This window comes from Micropterus salmoides, unplaced genomic scaffold, assembly GCF_014851395.1.
Source record: "Micropterus salmoides isolate LMB-PRFRI ecotype aquatic unplaced genomic scaffold, ASM1485139v1 Ms_hic_scaffold_11, whole genome shotgun sequence".
In the NCBI taxonomy this organism is placed as follows: Eukaryota; Metazoa; Chordata; class Actinopteri; order Centrarchiformes; family Centrarchidae; genus Micropterus; species Micropterus salmoides.
The window spans coordinates 19,410,741-19,430,863 of NW_024040152.1; the positions used below are offsets into that span (position 1 = coordinate 19,410,741).

The 20,123-nt window shown below is 40.5% G+C and overlaps 4 protein-coding genes across 6 annotated transcripts; 3 read left to right on the forward strand and 1 right to left on the reverse strand.

Annotated features, from left to right (window-relative positions):
- The first annotated feature begins 3,035 nt into the window (after positions 1 to 3,035).
- tnxba (tenascin XBa) lies at positions 3,036 to 10,715 on the forward strand. The gene is made up of 15 exons (XM_038711727.1): positions 3,036 to 3,395; positions 4,830 to 6,097; positions 6,192 to 6,323; positions 6,456 to 7,649; positions 7,772 to 7,894; positions 8,018 to 8,161; positions 8,258 to 8,377; positions 8,463 to 8,618; positions 8,720 to 8,832; positions 8,922 to 9,054; positions 9,141 to 9,292; positions 9,508 to 9,604; positions 9,706 to 9,867; positions 9,972 to 10,135; positions 10,223 to 10,715. Exons 2-15 carry the CDS (start codon positions 4,966 to 4,968, stop codon positions 10,319 to 10,321), a joined length of 3,921 nt encoding a protein of 1,306 aa, XP_038567655.1. The 5' UTR covers positions 3,036 to 3,395; positions 4,830 to 4,965; the 3' UTR covers positions 10,322 to 10,715.
- A 280-nt stretch (positions 10,716 to 10,995) lies between these two features.
- LOC119897775 (steroid 21-hydroxylase) lies at positions 10,996 to 14,563 on the forward strand. Its single transcript, XM_038711728.1, has 12 exons — positions 10,996 to 11,193; positions 11,439 to 11,630; positions 11,743 to 11,832; positions 11,923 to 12,077; positions 12,216 to 12,311; positions 12,582 to 12,692; positions 12,791 to 12,877; positions 13,152 to 13,238; positions 13,486 to 13,596; positions 13,686 to 13,852; positions 13,944 to 14,047; positions 14,134 to 14,563. Exons 1-12 carry the CDS (start codon positions 11,079 to 11,081, stop codon positions 14,376 to 14,378), a joined length of 1,560 nt encoding a protein of 519 aa, XP_038567656.1. The 5' UTR covers positions 10,996 to 11,078; the 3' UTR covers positions 14,379 to 14,563.
- Positions 14,564 to 15,320: 757 nt separating this feature from the next.
- On the reverse strand, positions 15,321 to 20,112 carry LOC119897777. Of its 3 annotated transcripts, none has more exons than XM_038711731.1 (8): positions 19,949 to 20,107; positions 19,407 to 19,739; positions 19,041 to 19,316; positions 18,937 to 18,966; positions 18,659 to 18,817; positions 18,521 to 18,574; positions 18,359 to 18,421; positions 15,321 to 15,457 (listed from the first exon to the last, which is right to left on the reverse strand). In XM_038711731.1, the coding sequence occupies exons 1-8, from the start codon at positions 20,001 to 20,003 to the stop codon at positions 15,450 to 15,452; spliced, it is 978 nt and encodes a 325-aa protein (XP_038567659.1). In that variant the 5' UTR covers positions 20,004 to 20,107; the 3' UTR covers positions 15,321 to 15,449. The 3 variants fall into 3 exon arrangements, with proteins under 3 accessions (XP_038567659.1, XP_038567658.1, XP_038567660.1); XM_038711730.1 differs by lacking the exon at positions 15,321 to 15,457 and adding an exon at positions 17,621 to 18,272 and having other exon boundaries at positions 19,949 to 20,103; XM_038711732.1 differs by lacking the exons at positions 15,321 to 15,457; positions 18,937 to 18,966 and adding an exon at positions 17,621 to 18,272 and having other exon boundaries at positions 19,949 to 20,112.
- LOC119897776 lies at positions 15,345 to 17,911 on the forward strand. The gene is made up of 8 exons (XM_038711729.1): positions 15,345 to 15,460; positions 15,839 to 16,120; positions 16,211 to 16,495; positions 16,581 to 16,877; positions 16,982 to 17,242; positions 17,362 to 17,466; positions 17,577 to 17,602; positions 17,713 to 17,911. The coding sequence occupies exons 1-8, from the start codon at positions 15,388 to 15,390 to the stop codon at positions 17,833 to 17,835; spliced, it is 1,452 nt and encodes a 483-aa protein (XP_038567657.1). The 5' UTR covers positions 15,345 to 15,387; the 3' UTR covers positions 17,836 to 17,911.
- Positions 20,113 to 20,123: the final 11 nt, after the last annotated feature.

The following is a 20,123-nucleotide window of genomic DNA, read 5'->3' on the forward strand; positions in this document are numbered from 1 at the left end:
GCTCTTCTCAAATGTGTTCCACTTAGAAAGATACCAAGTGCAATTATATAATTCAAAAACGTGTTGAGTTGGAGGTGATGGAGAGAGAGGTAATGAGAGAAAATGAGGGATAGTGGTAGGGAGCAGTGCAGCAGGAGTGGGAGGGGGGCATGGGCGGAGATGCGAGGAACAAGCAAGGGCTTATGTGCTTATATTATTCTAATCTCTGAGGCCGGGTCCAATGTAAGCAACATGGGAGAACTGACCATCACTTCAATCACAGCCAGATCAATGCCTGCACTGTTTCAGCCTTTGCCATTAGACATTTCATTAAATTTGAATCAATAAAAGGTAAATAAATACGCAGACTTCAGCATCACACATTTTCATCTTGGGATTACTTTGGTGCCCCGTCAGTAGCCAACAGCAACAGCACTTTTGAAAAAGTGTACTTTTTACCCTAGCCTTCTCAAGGTAATAATGGCTTGTCATGACCAAGCAGTGTAGCCTTGTGCTTATGATTAGAGTCACAATCCATCAAGAGTAGTCACAGTTGTAAATTAGTTATTGCTCAGGCTGCACAATAAAATGCTAACATTCTCTCAACAAAGATGGACTGGCTCTGGTGAGTGAATGATACATTTATATTTTCTTAGATCTGTGGGGGATTGCCACAAATGATTTACTATAAATACATATTCCACGAGTACATGCTCACCTACTCTCACAAACCTAATATGCTTGATCATCAACTGTGAAATTGGCTGGGTATTTGCAAAATGTGCTTGCACGACCAGGTGTATTCTGTGTGCAGTAGCCTCAGTTGTTGAAGATGTGTCTCCAGTCATTTTTCCAAAGGCCAACACAGGGTCAGCGGTTTGAGGGTGGTCTACGGTGCAGAAAGGAGTAGAGTGAGGGCGGAGCTGTTCCTGGAGGCTGCCAACAGATGGAGGCACTGATGGAGTGGGACCACCCACTCAAGCCACACTACACTCACAATTACCTAGATTTTCATCTTTATTTCTGGGTGACTTGGTCCGTTATTAGGATAAGCCTTTTCACAGAAGACATTTTGACATGTCAAGTAGGAAAAAAGCACAGGTGTAAATAAGAATATTTATCATGGCTGGATTCCATTTAGCTGCTTAAGTTCTGATACTGTGCGTGCTGGCTCACTGTCATGACTTACTGGGACACCTAAAAAGAATGGAGCTATCTTTGAACACTGGTTTTACTACTAAAACAAGTTGAAATATTTATCTATTATAGGAGCAGTCTCCAGATGTGGCACTGAATTATAGATTTCTTTCATTGTCTTTGATGTCATGTGTTTGTATACAAACCAGTTAGGAGTTCAGTTTGTGAATACAGTTGTGTGCATATCAAGGTGCGTTTTGTTAACATTTTGATCATGCCAGATTTACATTCTATGGATTTGCGAATGAGATCATTTAGTTTTTAATTTTGCTGTATTATCAGCTGCTGTTTGTCATCAGCAGTTTCCTTTGCATGGCCAAATGTGTATCATTTTATATTTACAGTATGTCTCTCTTTGTCATCTCTCTCCTCTAGTTGCCACAAACTGATTAATCCAGCACTAGCTCAGCTTTGACAAGAATCCAGGTGGTTTATTGTATACACTTCATTGTGATGCTGCAGTAGTGTATTGTAGGTTAGTTGCTGTCCAGTATCAGAACATGGTGTGCTTGCCAAGAAAAACATCTTCGCCCAGCACATCCATCCAACCATCCATCGTCAACCGCTTATCCTGTGTACAGGGTTGCGGGGGGGCTGGAGCCTATCCCAGCTGACATTGGGTGAAAGGCGGGATACACCCTGGATAGGTCGCCAGTCCATCGCAGGGCCGCTCAGCACATTAGCTAAAATATCTAATGGTGAATATATTTTTACTGGGTTCTTACATACCCACACTGTAGCATATGTAGAGCGAGGGTATGTAACAATAATAGAATATAAGAGGACTGTTTCTTCAGCCAGAGTTTCGCTGTTCTTTTATGTAACATGATTTTGCATGCTCACTGTCTAAATAATTTGATGGCATAAATTATGTTTTATCATGTATCAATTAGACAATAGTTAAACAAATAACTACACATTAGATTCATGCAGTGTTAATGAGCATCACAATACTGTGTAGCATCTGTAATATAATAATTTAAGAAAGCGCTTGTAAAAGACATGGTCATGACACATATATGAGTGATGTTTGAATTAGCTGTAACTGTTTTTTTCAGTTACCAGAAAAGCTTTTTATTGGATAATATACTTAGACTGTTTCTCCTAATCTCCTGTTAACATGTTTAGGACTAACATAAATAAAAATTAACAATGGCTTGTATTGGGTGAATACTACACTTAATAAATGCAAGTGCATCTTACATTATCTTCAGATATATACCTACAGAGCCCAGCTAATATAAACTTTTGTTTTTGGTCTCCTGTAAAATTAGTAAAATGTCACTTATGCCCTGTTTGCTCTAGACCCATGATACAGTCGTCTTCATGTGGTTTACAAAAGGTGGGATGGTGGGTGGCCATTTGGTTCAGAGCACTCACAGAGCATTTCTTAAATCTGGTGGATATTTGGTCACTTACATAACTCCCACGTAGCTACATCTCATTACCTCCAACAAACAGCCAATTCATATAGCGAGAGGTTCCTGTCCCCCAGAGTCTGCACTGAATACCTGCAGTGTTATGCTATGTATTCCAGCTGAATCATGATTCTCAGACCAGGGCTTTATTGAATCAACGCTGTGTCTCGGTGTTAGCATTGCCCGGTATAAGTCAAGTTGCATTCAGTAGACACTGAAATAACTGTCATCAGCCATGCAAAGCTGAAACGTGCAGACTATTTTTGTGTTACAGTACATGAAAGAACATAAAAAATGGCCAAGCATGTCTTGTACACATTTCACAAAACTGCATGTTATCTAAAAGTCTGGTCGCATTAGATATTAGATTACACACAAAACGCTGAAGTCAAAATCATTTATTATTTAAAATCACTGACTTAATGAATTCAGCTCACAAGAAATAACAGAGAAATAACGTATATATAATAAAGAAATAACAAAAAAGAAAAACACCAAAAAAACAGAACATAAGAGAGTAGTTGATCATCTTCGATACACAATTGTATGTAAAAATGCCACTCTTCTTATAAGTCCAATACAAATATTTTCCATGGTAATTGAGAGAGTGGGACCACTAGGCGTGGAGAAGGGGGGTGTCCTTAAGTAGGAGCAGACTTTATCACTCTCCTCCTTTCTAGTGGTGGTCCTTTCTCTCACCTCTTTCCTCCCAGATCATATCCAGCAATTCTATGTGAGCTTTCCAGATGGAGGGAGCGTCACAAAGAAAGAGATAAAGCCAAGAACTAAATCATTATTCTGGTAAGTTTTTCCCATGTGACTGTAATATCAGAGCGGTAATTGCAGTCATTTGAATCAATATACTCCATTTAGATGTCTTTTGATATTCCTTCATATCCTTTACAGCCTTTACAGTTCATAGCTGAACATATTCTCAGAGTAATTGAGTACATTTGTCTGAAACTATCATGTTGTTGTATAATACTGTGTTTAAGTTGCTAAAAGCACCTTAAAAACCAACAGTGCACTCATTGCAATGAGTGGTGAACATGATATGTAATTTTCAGTGTGCATAGATAATGTAGCATGGTTATACCTACTATGGTTTACTTTAATATTTCTATAAATTTTATAAAAATGAATACTGCGGTAGTATTACAATTCATATTTTAGAAGTAAATAGTGGCTATTATTTCAGTTAATTCTGCAGGCAAAATTGGCTTGCTGTGTAGGAAAGCGTCCTAATGTGTTTACAGGCTGGCTTGGTTTATTTGATTTTCTACAGATTTAAAGCCAAGGCTGGACATATTTCTTTTAGGGATTTTATGAGTTGTGGGTGCAACGGATTATGTAACCTTCTGTATAGTGAAAGACGTACAGTGTCCCACAGTTCTATACAGTGACGCTCTGTTACCTCTCTGTATAGTCTCTCCAGCAGACTCTGGAGACTTCCCGCTCAAGTCACCTTCTTCCTTCCTGTTCAGAATCAAGTAATTTAGATTTGACATGGTTTGGCAAGCCATTGAATTAACTATTATGGCTGATTGAAACACTGCTGTAATTCTTCAACTTATATTTTCATATTCAGTTTTTCTTCACTTTTAAATGTGTACCAGCATGAACTGTCTAAAAAAGGTTTATAATATAATTTCTCATGAACATTCATTCTGGACATTTTTTGAATGATGTTTCCAGTGTCTTGCCCTGGTGCTCAGGGAAGAAAGTTCGATAAACTGTTTCACTTAAAATAAGCTGCGTGGGTGTAGGATGATGCAAAACCGGAAGATTGTCTTGTTTCAATGTGCTCTTATGCTTCTGACCACTGTAAATGATTTTGCTTAATGAAACTTCTTCAATTTCAGATCACAGCATATAAATTATAGAGAAACAGTAGCCCAAAACAACCTCAAATGCTATGACTAAAAGGTTACCAAAATGAGTTTATGAACTAAATGAAAAAGTAACTAATCTGGTCCCTTGCTTTAGCCATTGCAGTCAGGTCACTTTTGAGAAAATCAAAAGAATCTGAACTTGCTTGAAATGCTGCTTCTTAATAGCCAGTAGAGGTTTGTACAAGTGTGAATGGGAACTCTGTGAATGTGAAGCTGGCAGAAAATGAGCATATATGCTCAGCAAAGCCCTTCTTTGGATAAAAAAAGTTCTAAATTATTTAGTATAGAATTTCATGCATTGAACTCAATCATAACTCAGCTCTTTCATTTTTTTCATTTCTAGGAAAGACCTTGAATATTCCCCTTTGTAAGTGGTTACAGAAATATAGGAATATAGGAAGGAGTTCATAATTTTACAGTAACAAACATACAGATCCACCAAAGGCAATACCATCTCTGGCTGCTGTTGCTGGCTCAAAATGCTGTTTACTCTAGGACTTCTCCTCCTTCTCACCCCATTTCCCTCTTTTCAATCCACGACCAATGAGAGGAGAAACTCGACAGGAAGCAACGTGACAAAATCCAATGCTGTTTTCACCCTGTCAAAACCAAAAACCACTGCTGCTCTTGCCAAACAGGCCATTCGCCCAACCCTAAAGCCAAACACAGTCAATCAGACTGTTTTACCCACTCCAGTGACCACCAAAAGCAAGCCCAGCCCAGCAGTAATTCAAACCACTCCGTCAGCAGCAGTAAAGCCTACTCCAATCAGTGGCACCATCACCAACAAAGACAAGCACACGGTCCCAGTCAATCAGACTGTTTTAACTAAATCTCCCTCAGCCAGTGAAGTGAAGGCTACCAAAGACAAGCATGCTCCCACTCCAGCCAGCAGTGCTAAAACCATAAAAGACAAACTCCAAACTTTAGTCAATCAGACTGTTTCAATAAAATCTCCTTCAACTGGTGATGGAAAAGCTACCAAAGACAAGAATGCCCCCGATACAGCCAGCAGTGCTAAAAACATAAAAGACAAACTCCAAACTTTAGTCAATCAGACTGTTTCAATAAAATCTCCTTCAACTAGTGATGGAAAAGCTACCAAAGACAAACATTCCCCTGCTCCAGCCAGCAGTGCTAAAACCACAAAAGACAAACTCCAAACTTCAGTCAATCAGACTGTTTCAATAAAATCTCCTTCATCTAGTGATGGGAAGGCTACCAAAGACAAGCCTGTCCCCAGTGTAGCTCAAAATGTTCAGTCAACATCCTCAAAGTCTGTTCCTGTCAGTAGTGGTAAAACCACCAAAAACAAGCCCACAGCCTCTGTCAATCAGACTGTAGCTAAATCGCCCCCTACCAGTGATGTGAAGAACTCCAAAGAAAAGCCTGCCCCTGCACAACCAATCAAGGTGGTCATCAGTGATGGCTGTGAATCAAGCAACACCAAGGAGCAGGAACTGAAGCTGAAGCCTGGCACTCCTTTGGTGATGACGCATAAGATCAGCTTGTTGCCTGGTGGCTGCACCGGGGGATGTGAGGCTGAGATGGCTACGCTGAAAGGACGTCTTGCCCGACTGGAAAGAGAGATGTCCTCCCTAAAAGAGAAATGTATGATTCTGTCATATTGACCAGATTATTATATTTGACACAACATTAGGGATGTGGATTTAATAAATTAGTTTTTTTTGTTGTTGATGTCCAGGTCCATGTTCTGCAAATTGTCCAAAAGACTGTAGTGGCAATGGAGAATGTCAAAAGGGGAAATGTATCTGCCAACAGGGATTCATGGGTCCAGACTGCAGTAAATGTACACAAGGAGTTGAGTGTAATAAAAGTAAGTGAGAGTGCTCTGTTATTTGGATGTGATCGCATTAGAGACACATATTTGAAGTCAGAGAGCTTAATTTTTTCCTCTAACTAATGTCTCATTCACACTTTGCCTGTAACCTCTACTCTGCAATTTCAGAAGCTGCCAAAGGAAAGGTAAAGTTAACTGTGGAAACAGTGACCGTACAGGCGAATAAAGACAAGGAAAACCTGCAGGACAAAACCACCAAAGTAGAGCATGCACTCTTCCAGAAGGTGGAGCAGAAGACGGTGTCTGAAGCCAAAGAGACTGACACTAAACCCAAAGTGGTTACTAATGCTAAAGCAGGTCTAAATAAAACACAATCAAAACAAGAAGCCTCTGTTAAGAAAATAACTATTAAGGACTCTTCAAGTGCCTCAAAGACCAGTCGCCCAAATGTCCGTCAAGATCTGTTGAAACATGAGGGAAGAAAGCATGAAGAGGCCCGCAAAGGCAAACTGACAGTCCTGAGCTCTAAAAAGTTCCTCCAAAAAACTGACAGTAAAACAAATCGTAATTCTGAACAACTAAAAGACGAACCTCCAACCAAGATAACCCAGATTAACATGAAGAAATCTAATGGCACAGCTAAAATTGTGACCATTCTGTCCAAGGTTGTGGGAACAAACAAAACGAGAGCAGGGAAGGAGACCTTGGAGCAGTCCACGCTGGCTGAGAAGAATGTAACTCAGTCATCTGTACATAAACCCCCTAAGAAAGTGCAGTCTGTTGACAACAGAAGCTCTGAAGCTGGCAAAACAGGAAAAGAGAAAGTTACACAGAAGAGTCAGTATTTAGTGAATGCAACCATTGCAGCAACACCAGGCGAGGCTCGAATGCAGAACAAAACAACTGTCAGTGGCTCGGGGAACGCAAAGAGGATGGGAGGATCTGGATTAGGTTCTGTAAAGGTTGTAAACGTCTCATCCTACAGCTTTACTGTCACGTGGGCAGCACCACAAGGGATGTTCAAGAACTTCACCGTGATCAGAAGAGAGCCTCGGACAGAGGATGATGTAGACGACCATGAGGAGTTTGAAGAGGAAGCTCTTGAAGGAGACAAGGCCTCCGCAGCAAAGAACACAACTGAAGTCCAGGTACAGAGTGAGAGCACCAACACGACTGCTGCCTCTGGTAAAGCTGTTGGATCTAGAGGCAAAGGTGAAACCAAGAGGATCTCTATGGTGGTCCCTGGCAGCGTACGCTCTGTGGAGTTCAGTAACCTTCGGGCAAACACAGGCTATGTCCTGCACATATATGGTACTGCAACTGAGAGAAAATCAAAGATTCACAGAGTAACTGCAATTACAGGTACTTACAGTTTAAGTACATTTCTCATTGTCACATGCATAATTCCTCCACTACACGACCAATACTGGGAGCAATGAATATGTGGAAATGGGAATAAACACCCCCTTATATTCTCTCACCAGGTCCTGAGCCAGCCACAGAGATGGTTTTCAGCAATGTAACAGAGTCTTCTCTCAGTGTTTCCTGGTCCAAACCAAAGACCACATTCGCAGGCTGCAGGGTCACATTCACCAACATTGTCACAGGTCTGTCAAAGGCTGCCTGTATACTGTTCCTCAGGTCAAAATGTCCCTTACTTTATATCAGGATCTTTTATTGGGAAGTGTTAATTGTTTCAGTGTGAAATTTGTGATGTATCATCTTGCTAGGAGAGAGCCGCTTTGTGACCGTGGACTCTCAGCAATCTTCCGTGGTTCTGTCCAAGTTGTCTGCTGGATCCTCCTACATAATTTCTTTAACTACTACAAAAGGCAGAGCGCAGAGTGACGCCCTCACATCCGTTATCACCACAGGTACACAGTTAGATAAGCTTACTCATATGTCCAGCTACCCTTTTTTGTCTTAGTGTAGCAGCAATAAACACACCATGTATTGTCTCTTGACTGCAGTGCCCGCCCCTCCGACACATCTACAAGTTGTCAATGTGACAGATACCAGAGCTGTGCTGCAATGGACACCCAGTCTGGGGAAAGTAGACCGCTTCATCATCAGCTATGAGTCCGCCAAGAGTGAGTGTGGCAGCATTACCCTAATAACTAATGAGAAAGCACTAATGGCTAAGCTAAGTGTAATTAATTCTCCTTCTTGCCACAGCTCCTAATGTGACAGTGACAGTGATGCTCGCCGGAAACTCAGTGGAGCACCATTTGAGAGGCCTGCAGAGAGGCACCTTGTACACAGTCAAAGTCCTGAGCCAGAAGGACAGTCTCCAGAGTATGGCTATCACAACTACATTTACCACAGCTAATGGTGAGTAGAGATGAGAATAAATACAGGAGGATGGGGTGTGTTTACTTGCTCTTCAGAGTTTGTGTGTAAAGTGTGTGAACATGCCTTTTTGTGTCCCTCAGTGGTTAAAGCCAGTGAGGTGGGTGCTCGCTCCGCAGTGATAGCATGGAAAGCTTCCACTGTTGTTTATCACAGTTACAGACTGATCTACCAAGTGGCAGGAGAGGAGACAAAGGTGAATAATATTCCCTCATCATTGGCACATGCAGCACAAAGAGAGCCCCTACATTTACAGAATTGCATGCTCTTCTGTGTACACATTAGGAGGTGATCCTGGACCCATCCACCACTGAGTACAAGCTGACGGGACTGTTGTCAATGTCACGCTATATTGTTCTGGTACAAGGCGAGAGAGATGGGCACTACACACCGGTTGTCACCACAGAATTCATCACAGGTGTTGTATTTTATTTAATCCAGCTGATTTATCTGCCCTATCAATACTTTATCATAACTAAGTTATTCTTTTTTTCTTCCCTTCAGGCAAACTGCGTTTCCCCTTCCCTACTGAGTGCTCTCAGGAGCTGCTGAATGGAGCTCTGCAGTCAGGAGAGGTGGATATCTACCCGCAAGGAAAAGAGGGACGAGCAGTCAGAGTCTACTGTGACATGGAGAGTGACGGAGGCGGCTGGACGGTGAGCCAAATTAGTTAGCGAATAGTTGTCTGAACAAACCTTTGCACTGAAGAAGTGGCAGAATGGCTTAAAATACTCTGCATTTGTATAGCGCCTTTCTGGTCTTTTTGACCACTCAATCAACACTACATCTGCATTCACCGGTCAAACACATTCATACAAGTGCTCAAACCGAAACATTCACACACTGACGCCAATCTGATGTGTGTTTTTAGGTGTTCCAGAGGAGGATGAATGGAAACACAGACTTCTACAGAACCTGGAGTGAATATAGTGCTGGCTTTGGAAACCTCAGCGAAGAGTTCTGGCTCGGTACAGTTGGACCAAGTTCTCATCAGCACATCTGCATCAGAATCTTTTTTTAAATGTAAAATCAGTCTAAACTATTCACTTTTCATTTCTTGTACTATTAGGAAATGAGCTTCTTCACAACCTAACCAGTGTCGGCCCTGTGAGTCTGAGAGTGGATTTGCGATCTGGAAATGACACTGCCTACGCTCACTATGCCAACTTCTCCATTGATTCAGCGGACAGGCACTATACCCTTACAGTGTCTGGCTACACTGGAACTGCAGGTTAAAACTGTATAGAAGTTGAATTTTCCTGAACATGTGATGTGCAGTCTATACTGTAGGCTATTATACAGTAAATGCTCAATGTCACTGTATTTCTTTGTCAGGTGACTCTATGAGGTACCATAATGGGCGTCCATTCTCCTCCCGGGACAAGGACCCTGATCCTCTGGGGATCCACTGTGCCAGGGCCTACATGGGAGGCTGGTGGTACAAGAACTGCTACAAGACCAACCTTAATGGTCTTTATGGCATCAGCAGTAATAATCAGGTACAGTCACCTCTTTACCTTGACATAGACAAATTAACTTTAACATAAAGCAAATATCATCATTTTTATTTTTCGGTTCTGACACAGGGAATCGTCTGGATAGACTGGAAAGGTAAAGACTCCTCCATTCCTTTCACTGAGATGAAGTTCAGACCGTCCAGGTTCTCTCCTGCAACTCATGGCTAAGGATACATCAGTCTTCACGGGTTCTCCAACCTGAAAATCTCACACCTGCTCCAGAAATCCAGAAGACTGCGGATCTCACAGTTGCTGCATGTCACTTTCCAATTGAAATTGCATGTACAGTGGTTTTGATAGCTATAATGACAGCTTTCAGTACCTTTCATTCACTGTGCAGGATTTTTTTCTGATCTGTTTTTTTTTCTCTTCTGGAAACCAAAAGAGTGGATAAAATGTATTATTGCAACTTTTTGTATACTGTTCTGCCTGACCCATGCATTTCAACATAGTTTTGTTTTGACTCTAATACCTTCTTGTGCACCACCATGGTATGCCACCTCACTACTACTGTAATTAATTATGCACTGTCTCACTCCATTGGAATAAATGTGGCTGACGTGGGTCTGAAGTTGTTTTGTTTGTAAAAGTCAAAAAAATACCCAAATCCTTTGAAGGAAATGCAGTTTCTTCATTCCCTGCTCTACAAGATAAACACATGCAGTGTGACTGGTTGACATCTCAACTGTGATGTGTTATCATGTCCTTCAGCAAGTCGTGGTCATGGTTATCAGGTTACATGTGTTAAATTAATCTCATTATCAGATATGTTGACCTAAAAAAATATTTAGACGTCCTTGATTTTGGTGAAAACACCAACATCATATCAAACTAATGGGCTTATAGACGGATGAGAAGACTATAAATGCAGCAGGCACTGTGCTGACCAGCTTTCTGAAGTAGGACACTAGCAAGAACACACAAAATGGCAAATGAAATATCTGTTATCATCGTGGGAGCTGTGTTCCTGGTTGTGTTGCTATTGATGGTACTGATTTGCACTTCTGGTCAGAGAGAGAAGAAGAAAAACCACAAGGGAAGTAAGTCTTCAATCTGATTGTTGTCTTCATGTGAATATTTGACCATACTGGTTGTACAATTAAGTATTTTGATGTCATGAAAATATAGTGTGAATGAATTATATAGTGAATAGGACATTTTCTCAACAAATGGACAACTATTGTAGTACACCACTGAGCTTGATTACTTGGTCTAATGAATTTTTTGGATTAGTATTCAGTCTATCTCTGTTTTACCTTTGTCTTCTTTTATCTCCTTCGTCCAGAAGTTGAATCTAGACTGCTGAAGTATCTCTATCAGTTCCTTCCCTGCTCCTCGCCTCCTTCCCTCCCAGGTCCTCCCAGCCTTTTCCTCATTGGCAACATGATGGAGCTGACACGCGATCATCTGCCAATTCACCTGACCAATCTGGCACAGCAGTACGGAAACATCTACCGCCTTAAATGTGGAAACACAAGTAATCATACATGTTTATTATATCAACAAGCAAATCAACCTTTTAAAAGACCATTTTGTGGATAGTTGGGTTCAGATGATCACAAAAGCACAACCCCTTTGTCCTTTTTCAGCCATGGTGGTACTTAACAGTAGTAAAGTCATAAGAGAAGCACTGGTGAAAAAATGGTCAGACTTTGCTGGGAGACCAGTTTCATACACAGGTAAACAGTTTAAACCTCTTTTGCAATAATAGTAGTATAGACAATTATTGCATTATTTTAATCCTTGTGACCTCTCCTGACTTGTATCAGCTGACATTGTGTCTGGGGGAGGGCGCACAATATCCCTGGGGGACTACAATGAGGAGTGGAGGGCACATCGTCGTCTCGTCCACAGTGCTTTGCAGCGTTGCTGCCAGCAGTCATTGCATGACGTGATTGAGAGACAGGCACTGCATCTGAGAGAGGTACAGAACACAAGAGGAACAAATTATACACCAGCAGCCTGTAATGTGATAGCAGAGATCCAGACAGCAAAGCAAATGTTAGGGTATTTCCAAAGTGGCCACATAAAAAAAAAAAAAACGTTGTTTGTCCACTGTTAGGTTTTGATGGACTATCAAGGCAGTGCTGTAGATCTCTCAGAGGATTTCACAGTGGCCGCCAGTAATGTCATTACCACTTTGGCTTTTGGAAAAGAAGTGAGTATATCTCCTCCCACAGCTCAGTTTGAACCTCTTGAGTATCGGAGATGGATTGCAAAATCTGTTTTTCATCAATGAACAGCTGTGGTTGCGCCAGACCAGTGCTTGGTTGCCTGTTTATGTTGGGAACTGGGCAAAGTCACTGTTTATGTAGGCCTCAAAAGCTTACATTAAATACATGCATGCATTCATAATGTGCTTTCCTTTTACTGGACAGTGAATTTCATGGCTAGGATGTATTATAATATACATCTCTGTGATTTCTAGTATGATAAGAGTTCTTTGGAGCTGCAGCAGCTGCACAGCTGCCTGAACGAGATTGTCGCTCTGTGGGGCTCCTCTTGGATTTCTGCTCTGGACTCCTTCCCACTGCTCAGAGTCAGTAAATATTCACTATCTTGACTGCATATCACACGAAAGACAACAAACATCTCTTGAATGGGATTTCACACATTATGTCATTTGTTCTCTAAAAGAAATTACCCAATCCTGTGTTTTCCCGTCTCCTGAAAGAGGTGGCCAGGAGAGATGAAATCATAAGAAAACATCTCAACAATTACAAGGTTAGCAAAGACAAATGCCAAAGAACAAAAGGTGGAAAAATGTGTCACTGTTTAGAAACACTTTCAATAGAGAGGCCTAATAATGCTAAATTGCTCAGGTCATAAGTGAAAAAATGAGGCTTGGTATGGCTTACTGATTAGGTAAAACTTGTGGGCAAACATTCTGTCAAACAAAATGCCAAAATTTCTAAATCACACAAATTCAATCATTCAGTCAAAATGATTTTAAAAAATGAAACAAGTTATCTACTAAAACCTGTGTTCATTTTTTTAGCTGTCACAAGACAACAAAAACAAGTATGCCATCACAGGATCACTCCTTGAGGGCCTTGACAAACATCGGAACACAGAACATGGTGTAGTAAGTACATAGAATGGAGAATACCAGAGGAGATCAATTTGAATTGGGGGTACGAATTGGCTTTGGAGGTGTTTGTATATTATCCACCTCTTTATTTTAACAGATGTTTTTCTATAATTAATAATGTTAAAAATGTACTACTAAAATGTGGATAAATATATTATTGCATAATATTTGATTTAAGATTAGAACGTAGTGTACTATTAATAGTTCTAGTGGACAACATTACATATGTTCATGTCTCCAGCTGACAGATATTCACGTTCACATGGCCACTGTGGACCTTCTCATCGGGGGAACAGAGACCACTGCAGCCTGGCTGAACTGGACTGTGGCCTTCCTATTGCACAGACCAGAGGCAGGGCTCCTCATTTCACATAAAACGCCATATTTACACACGCTGACGTTTATCTCAAGGTCTCTCTCCTCTCTTACTTTAATCTTCAGGTGCAGGCCAAGGTGTACGAGGAGTTGTGCAGGGTACTTGAGGGACGATACCCCAAGTACAGTGACAGACACAGACTTCCCGTTCTGTGTTCTCTGATCCATGAGGTGCTCAGACTCAGGCCAGTTGCCCCGCTGGCGGTGCCACACAGAGCCATCAGAGACAGCAGGTCAGCTGAACGGCAATATGCTGCGGTAATGAAATAATGCAAATGAAAGATTGCATTATAGCAATAATAAAATCCCACAAAACACGTTTAGTATTGCAGGCTACTTCATCCCCAGGAACACAGTCATCATTCCTAATCTTTTTGGAGCTCACCATGATCCTGCAGTTTGGACTGACCCATACAGCTTCAAACCAGGTACTGGTTCTCCTCTAATTCTGAGGTGGTGTGCATTCCTGTCACTCAGCAGATCTTAAATCAAGTAGCTTCTCTTTCTCTTTCAGAGCGCTTTTTGGAAGGGGGAGGAGGCTCCACCCGCGCCCTGGTCCCTTTTGGAGGGGGGGCTCGGCTCTGCCTGGGAGAGTCTGTTGCCAAAATGGAGCTCTTTCTGTTCACTGCCTACTTGCTGAGAGATTTCCAGTTCATCCCTCCTGAGAGCGAGGCCTCTCTGCCCGACCTAAAAGGAGTTGCTAGTGTTGTACTCAAGATCAAGTCTTACACAGTTATAGCACATCCCAGACGTGACTAATCCTTGAACCACAGAGGGTGTACTGCTTTAATGTTGTGTGTTTATTTGTGCGCAAATAAATTATTCAAAAAAAACTTTACCATATAAAAATAATAACATAACCTTCATATGTATGATTTTCATTGGTACTCCTTTACATTTACCTGTAGTATTGGATATCCTGATTAAAATAGTCTTTAAATTTGTTACAATTATTTATTTAATTGTCACTAAATAACATATCTGAACACAGGCTACACCTATATATATACACACAGTGATTTGTTTGATCTGTTGAATAAAGGTGTTTATGGTCATTTAAAGATGTATACATGAAAATAATGAGCCTCAACATCACATGGAGGGGGAAATTTACAGGAGGAGCCAAGGAACTGAGGAGCCGCCAGATAGAAAGCTTGAACAAGTGAACACTGTTCAGGTGGAGATCCATGCGATTCAAAATCTGGGGGTTGTACAGCTTACTGTAAACAAAAACTGGTCAAATACTAGTAACTTCACACTAAGTGCAGTGTGCTCATTGTGCAACAGAGTCTGAGAGCTCCACCAAGTGGAGAAGAGTTGAACATTGTGCCGACTGTTGAAATAAGTTCCCTCCTGGTGAAAATGTTCTGTAGACCTGAATGTCACTCTTCATCTGTGGGTTAGAGGCACATCTTGAAAAAGTGTTTGCATTGACACCCTTAATAACTATGTGATGATGGATAACAATGATAGCATGTATTACTCAAAAGTATTTTTATTTGTACATGAGACAGACAGGAAAAACTTTACATAAAAAAACACAATGGCAGCATTGTACATTGGAATCGGTTTTATACTATATATGCAGGCTATAAAAGAATAAAAACAAAAGAAAATGAACATGGGTTCCTCTCATGGGCTTGTCTTAAACAAAACATGAGTTGCATTCAAGCCATTTCCTGAAAATGTGTATGGAAAAACTTCTGCTATCAGAGTATTTAGCAATAAGCGGGGTCATTTGCAAGAAAGAACATCTTCTGAGAGAAGGATGGCTTATTTTTCATTGTTAAGCGTCTGTCTTCTTTCTCTTACACAGGCAGCAGCTGGACTTCAGTCATCTGGTAATTATAAAAATAGAATATGTTCTATTGTTAATACTGTTCTCTGTTGCATATTTATTTTGGCATCTCTCTGACGATATGTACACAATATTGAGGTACTACCTGAGGCATTGTTAAAGATTAAAATCTTTACCATTAAAATACTAATAATTATATTGAATGCTTAAAAGCTAAATTCAAGACAGACTTGACAGACAAAAATGTGAAGATAATGTATGAATGTGGTTATGAATATGTTAAGTCGATGATAGGGTCACCAACTTCCCATACCTTAAGTTTTTATGTTTGTGAACATTGTTCTGGCAATGGTAAATTAGATTTTTGACAGAATTAAATAATGGCTTGGGAAATTAAATGTTTTGTTTTCTGCTCCAACAGATCATTTGGTGATGTTTGCCTTATCAGGAGATGCTATTACTTTGCCATGCAGCATACCTTCTATTAAATCCTGCTCCTCTATTGACTGGAACATGGCTGAAATGTTTGGTGCAGTTACTAAGGTGGTGACAGCTGGAAGGGTAACTGCTCCAAACTCCCTCAGGCTTGGCTTACTAAAGGACTGCTCTCTGGAGATTAATCCCCTGGTACTCGATGATGCACGACTTTACTCTTGTGACAGTGGAGCACTCAATTCAAGTGTTTCGCTCCAGATTCTTGAGCGTAAGTGACTTGTCCTGGTACCTCAAACCATTCCTGAATAACCTTATGAGTATATCACAGTAGTCACATGATTTTTTTTTCATTCACCAGTTACTGAAAGACGAACTCCTGCAGACGACACAATAGAGCTTCAGTGTTTCCTCAATACATACAAAGGACATGTTGCTTGTAACAACAGAGGGATACATATTAAATGGAGTACTGAAGATAATACACCATTAAATGGAAATAGATTTCACTTTGAAACAGACTCTGAATGCTTCTCTAAACTGATCATCAAAAAAAGACTGACAGACCATCACAGAAAATGGAAATGCCAGCTAACTCAGAATGACACTTTTAAAGCTGCTATCAGTTATACAACAACAGTTAAAGGTACTAAACACCACTTGTAGCATACTCCAAATGAAAGATGTGGTTTAAGATGTACAAAGTGTAATCAGCGCTTCCTTTCCCCTAGATGGCATAGAGGAAGTGTTTGCTGCAGTGGGTGAGTCAGTGTCACTCTCTTGCAGCAGTACTTCCTCTCTTGGTATTGGCGGCAGAGTGGAGTGGACTGTGGAAGGAAGGGCACTGACAGACCATATCTCACCAGCTCTCTCACCTTATAAAGGCCAAACTGGGCCATTCCACGAGAGTAAAGACTCATCACTGGTCATTAGCAGAGTGAGTGCTCTGCATGCTGGGGACTACCAGTGTTCAGAGTCCAATGGTCAGCAAAAGGTGTTCAACAAAATCAAGCTGCACACCCTCGATGGTGAGTGTTAAAACTCACTAAGTGCCAAAACAGAGCATGAATTGTGCTACATTTACTTTGCATCACTGCTGTTAAAACATTTCCTCTGATGTTTGTCTTTACAGTTATTTCAGAGGGCTGGTCAGGGGGAGATAATGTCACCTTGACTTGTGTGCTCACCTGCGCTAAAGAATGTGAAAAATACTTCAATTTAACTTGGTCTGTGAGAGGCCACAATAGCTGGCAGAGCAGTTTAATGACTGACAATAACATTCTCATAAACAGACTATTTCTACCAGTTTCGTCAATGACATCAGATGAATTAACCTGCTTTGCGCATAGAGAGGGTGATGTGGTGGCATCAAAGAAGTGGCACACTGTAAACTGTAAGTATGCATCATGCAATTGTTGCTTTTTTTCTCTGAATAAAACCCACGTATAAGACAAAATACACCCTTGTTTCAGAGTAAAGAGAAGGAAAGTTATAATAATTTAATGTCTACAGTTCTGAAAACACCTGCGTGGTTAGCCCTTCCTCTAGGGCTCTTGACATGTATAGCTGCCGGAGGACTCTATGTGTACATGAAGAGGAAGCACAACAAGGATGCAGGTACTGAATCTGGTTAAGGAACCACACTTCCAACCTACACTATAACTACTGTATTAAAAAAAATTAATAATACCCAAATGACTGGTGTTGTCCTACATTTCTGTTTGCAGGAAATGAACAGTCAAGCATTGAAATGGTAAGAAGAGACAAAATATAAGTGTGCTAAAACATCTGCTTTACTTTTGATCTTTCTTATTGTCAAGCTTATACATCCTAATGTAATAACTCCGTTATTCCTATTTACAGACTCATGTTTATGAGGACATTCAGGATGCAAATGATGAGGAACAACACCAGCAAAGACAACCCAAAAGAGAAGCTGTAACAACCACTGACAGTTTCTATGATTTATTACAGGTTGTAAACTAAAGCTAAATAAAAGTGTTCTCTCGATGTAAACTATAATTTCAACCATCAATAGACTAAAAATAAAGACAGAAAAATAGATAAGTGTTAGTGACTCATTCGACATGATTATCATATCAATCATCTTACATATGTTTATTCAAATTGGATAAAAAATAATTGTTTTAAACATGTCACGATTTCATTTAAAATATTAAAGATGGTTATATATGTGAATACAAACAGGGTAATAAGGAATTGTCTTTCCAATAGTCTAAGAAAAAAGAGTCTGTGGCATTATCCATGTTGCTCACTATACAGCAAGTCAGTCACTCTTCCTCACAAGACACTTAACAGGTGAGTAGATGTTTTTACACAATGCATAAATGCAAGCAGGCTATCCAGATAAGACAGTAAAGAAAATCTTCCTCTTGAACAGACTGGAAAGGATTAATAATGGACTGCAATGAAGGAGAGAAATTTGTTATTTGGCTATTTCAACATGACGAGAATTAAAGTATGGATTCATAATAGTATCACTACTTACAAGTACACATGCTTTCATCCTGGACTTGCTGGTATAGACTGTTGACTCGTTGGTTCGCACAATCTGTAAGGATAAGATTAAAACCATGTCAGTGTAAACGAAGCAGGAAAGGTCACTATGGCTGGACTAATAAATGTAGTGAAATAATGAAGGGGTGCTCACCCTGTGAACATGGAAGACCCACATCCTCATAACCACCAGTGTCTATAGCAGCAGCTGAATAAAAACAGAACACAAAGCTATGACAGCATCACTACACTGCATTGCCATCCGAATTAAAAATAGCTTCCAGACACAAACCTGGTGGGTGCCACGGGGTGTTGCGCCTGCGGTAAATGAATAATCCTATCAGCGTAGCAATTGTGGCAGTCCCAATGATGACTGAAGCCACAATGGCAATAACTGTCCCACTGCTCCCTTCCTCCTTGGTTTCCCAAATAATCTCCCCTGTTGTCAGTGCTAAGGAAGATAGGAAGCAAATCTATGCAATTACAACACCACATTTAACAGGACGTTAATTGATGATGCAATTGAATTAAGATTTAAAATATTTAAAGAGGTAGTTTTTTTTATTATACCTGAAACTGTTGTAGGCTCAACATTTTCCACTTCATGAAAAAAAAGAAAAGGTACTTAGGACTTAAAATTGTTTCCAATGTAATTTCAAATGGTTTAATCTTACCTTGGACCAGTAGATTAATGTCAAAGCAGCGCTGAGTTTGTCCAATCATGTACTTGCATCTGTACCAAGCACTGTCATTGGCATTCACAGACTGGATAGTTAATGATGTCCCAGTCATTTCAAACCTTTCAGTGTTGACTGTTGCAGGGTTGCCTCCTTTCAGCATCACCCAGGAGATGTTTTCGGATCCTTGTTGTCCTGATGTTATGTTCACTGGGCAGTTCAGGTAAACAGGTGTGCTGGGCGCTGCCTTTACTGCTTGAAGGGTTTTGCATTCTGAAAGAGGGGACTTTAATGTTATATAATTAATATTTTATTTGTAAAAGAATGAGAATGAGGAGAAAATAATGTGTAGCCTAATCTTACCTCTCATTTTCAAAGATATGTTTTTGACAAGTATGCAGTCCCAGCCTACCCAGACTTCACAGCTGTACAGTCCCTCGTCAGATTTTTGCAATTTTGTCAGCAAAAAAGACATTTGGCCATTTCCACCAGATCCCCATTTAATGCGTTTAGCATCCTGGATCTTGGGTGTTTCAGGCCTGGCAAAGATTACCTTCATCTGACTGGCATCTGCGGCATACTTTATCAATTTGACTCTGTAGCAGCTCCCTGGATTCATCAAACTAGAATTAAAACAAGGGAGAGCTACATCCTCTTCTTGAGTAGCAGCAACAACCTGGATCTCTGCGTAGCTGTCTTTGAAATGACAAGAGAGAAGAATAAGACTCAGGGTACTTATCATTTCAAGGGTTTATAGATAGTGTACAGTAAAACATTCAGCATTAGAAATGTGAGGTCCATAATTCAAGATCATAAGTGATCTCAAGTGACTTAAAGAAAAGAAAACACATTTAAGATATTCATTGTTACAATCTGGTAAAGACATTACTCAATGACCTACTCACCTCTGCACTCTGATATGACTAATAACAGAACTAACAGCAGGAGACGCAGTGCCATTTTCTGTGTGTTTTAGCTGTGTGGAGGGACAAAAGATTATTCTCTTATAAACTTTTTTTGTCTCCACCTAGTCTCAGTTCTCCAAGTTACACAGAAGTCTCAATATGAAACTACATGTAC

Coding starts and splice junctions, on each gene's coding strand:
- tnxba (XM_038711727.1), top strand. CDS start 4,966: ATGCTGTTTACTCTAGGACTTCTCCTCCTTCTCACCCCATTTCCCTCT. Junction 9,055..9,140: donor CACCACAGAATTCATCACAG/GTGTTGTATTTT, acceptor TCTTCCCTTCAG/GCAAACTGCGTTTCCCCTTC. Junction 10,136..10,222: donor GCATCAGCAGTAATAATCAG/GTACAGTCACCT, acceptor GTTCTGACACAG/GGAATCGTCTGGATAGACTG.
- LOC119897775 (XM_038711728.1), top strand. CDS start 11,079: ATGGCAAATGAAATATCTGTTATCATCGTGGGAGCTGTGTTCCTGGTT. Junction 11,833..11,922: donor GAGACCAGTTTCATACACAG/GTAAACAGTTTA, acceptor GACTTGTATCAG/CTGACATTGTGTCTGGGGGA. Junction 12,078..12,215: donor AGGCACTGCATCTGAGAGAG/GTACAGAACACA, acceptor GTCCACTGTTAG/GTTTTGATGGACTATCAAGG.
- LOC119897776 (XM_038711729.1), top strand. CDS start 15,388: ATGGCTTATTTTTCATTGTTAAGCGTCTGTCTTCTTTCTCTTACACAG. Junction 16,878..16,981: donor CAAGCTGCACACCCTCGATG/GTGAGTGTTAAA, acceptor TTGTCTTTACAG/TTATTTCAGAGGGCTGGTCA. Junction 17,603..17,712: donor AACAGTCAAGCATTGAAATG/GTAAGAAGAGAC, acceptor TCCTATTTACAG/ACTCATGTTTATGAGGACAT.
- LOC119897777 (XM_038711730.1), bottom strand. CDS start 20,003: ATGGCACTGCGTCTCCTGCTGTTAGTTCTGTTATTAGTCATATCAGAG. Junction 18,967..19,040: donor CATTAATCTACTGGTCCAAG/GTAAGATTAAAC, acceptor TTTTTCATGAAG/TGGAAAATGTTGAGCCTACA. Junction 18,818..18,936: donor TGAGCCTACAACAGTTTCAG/GTATAATAAAAA, acceptor TATCTTCCTTAG/CACTGACAACAGGGGAGATT.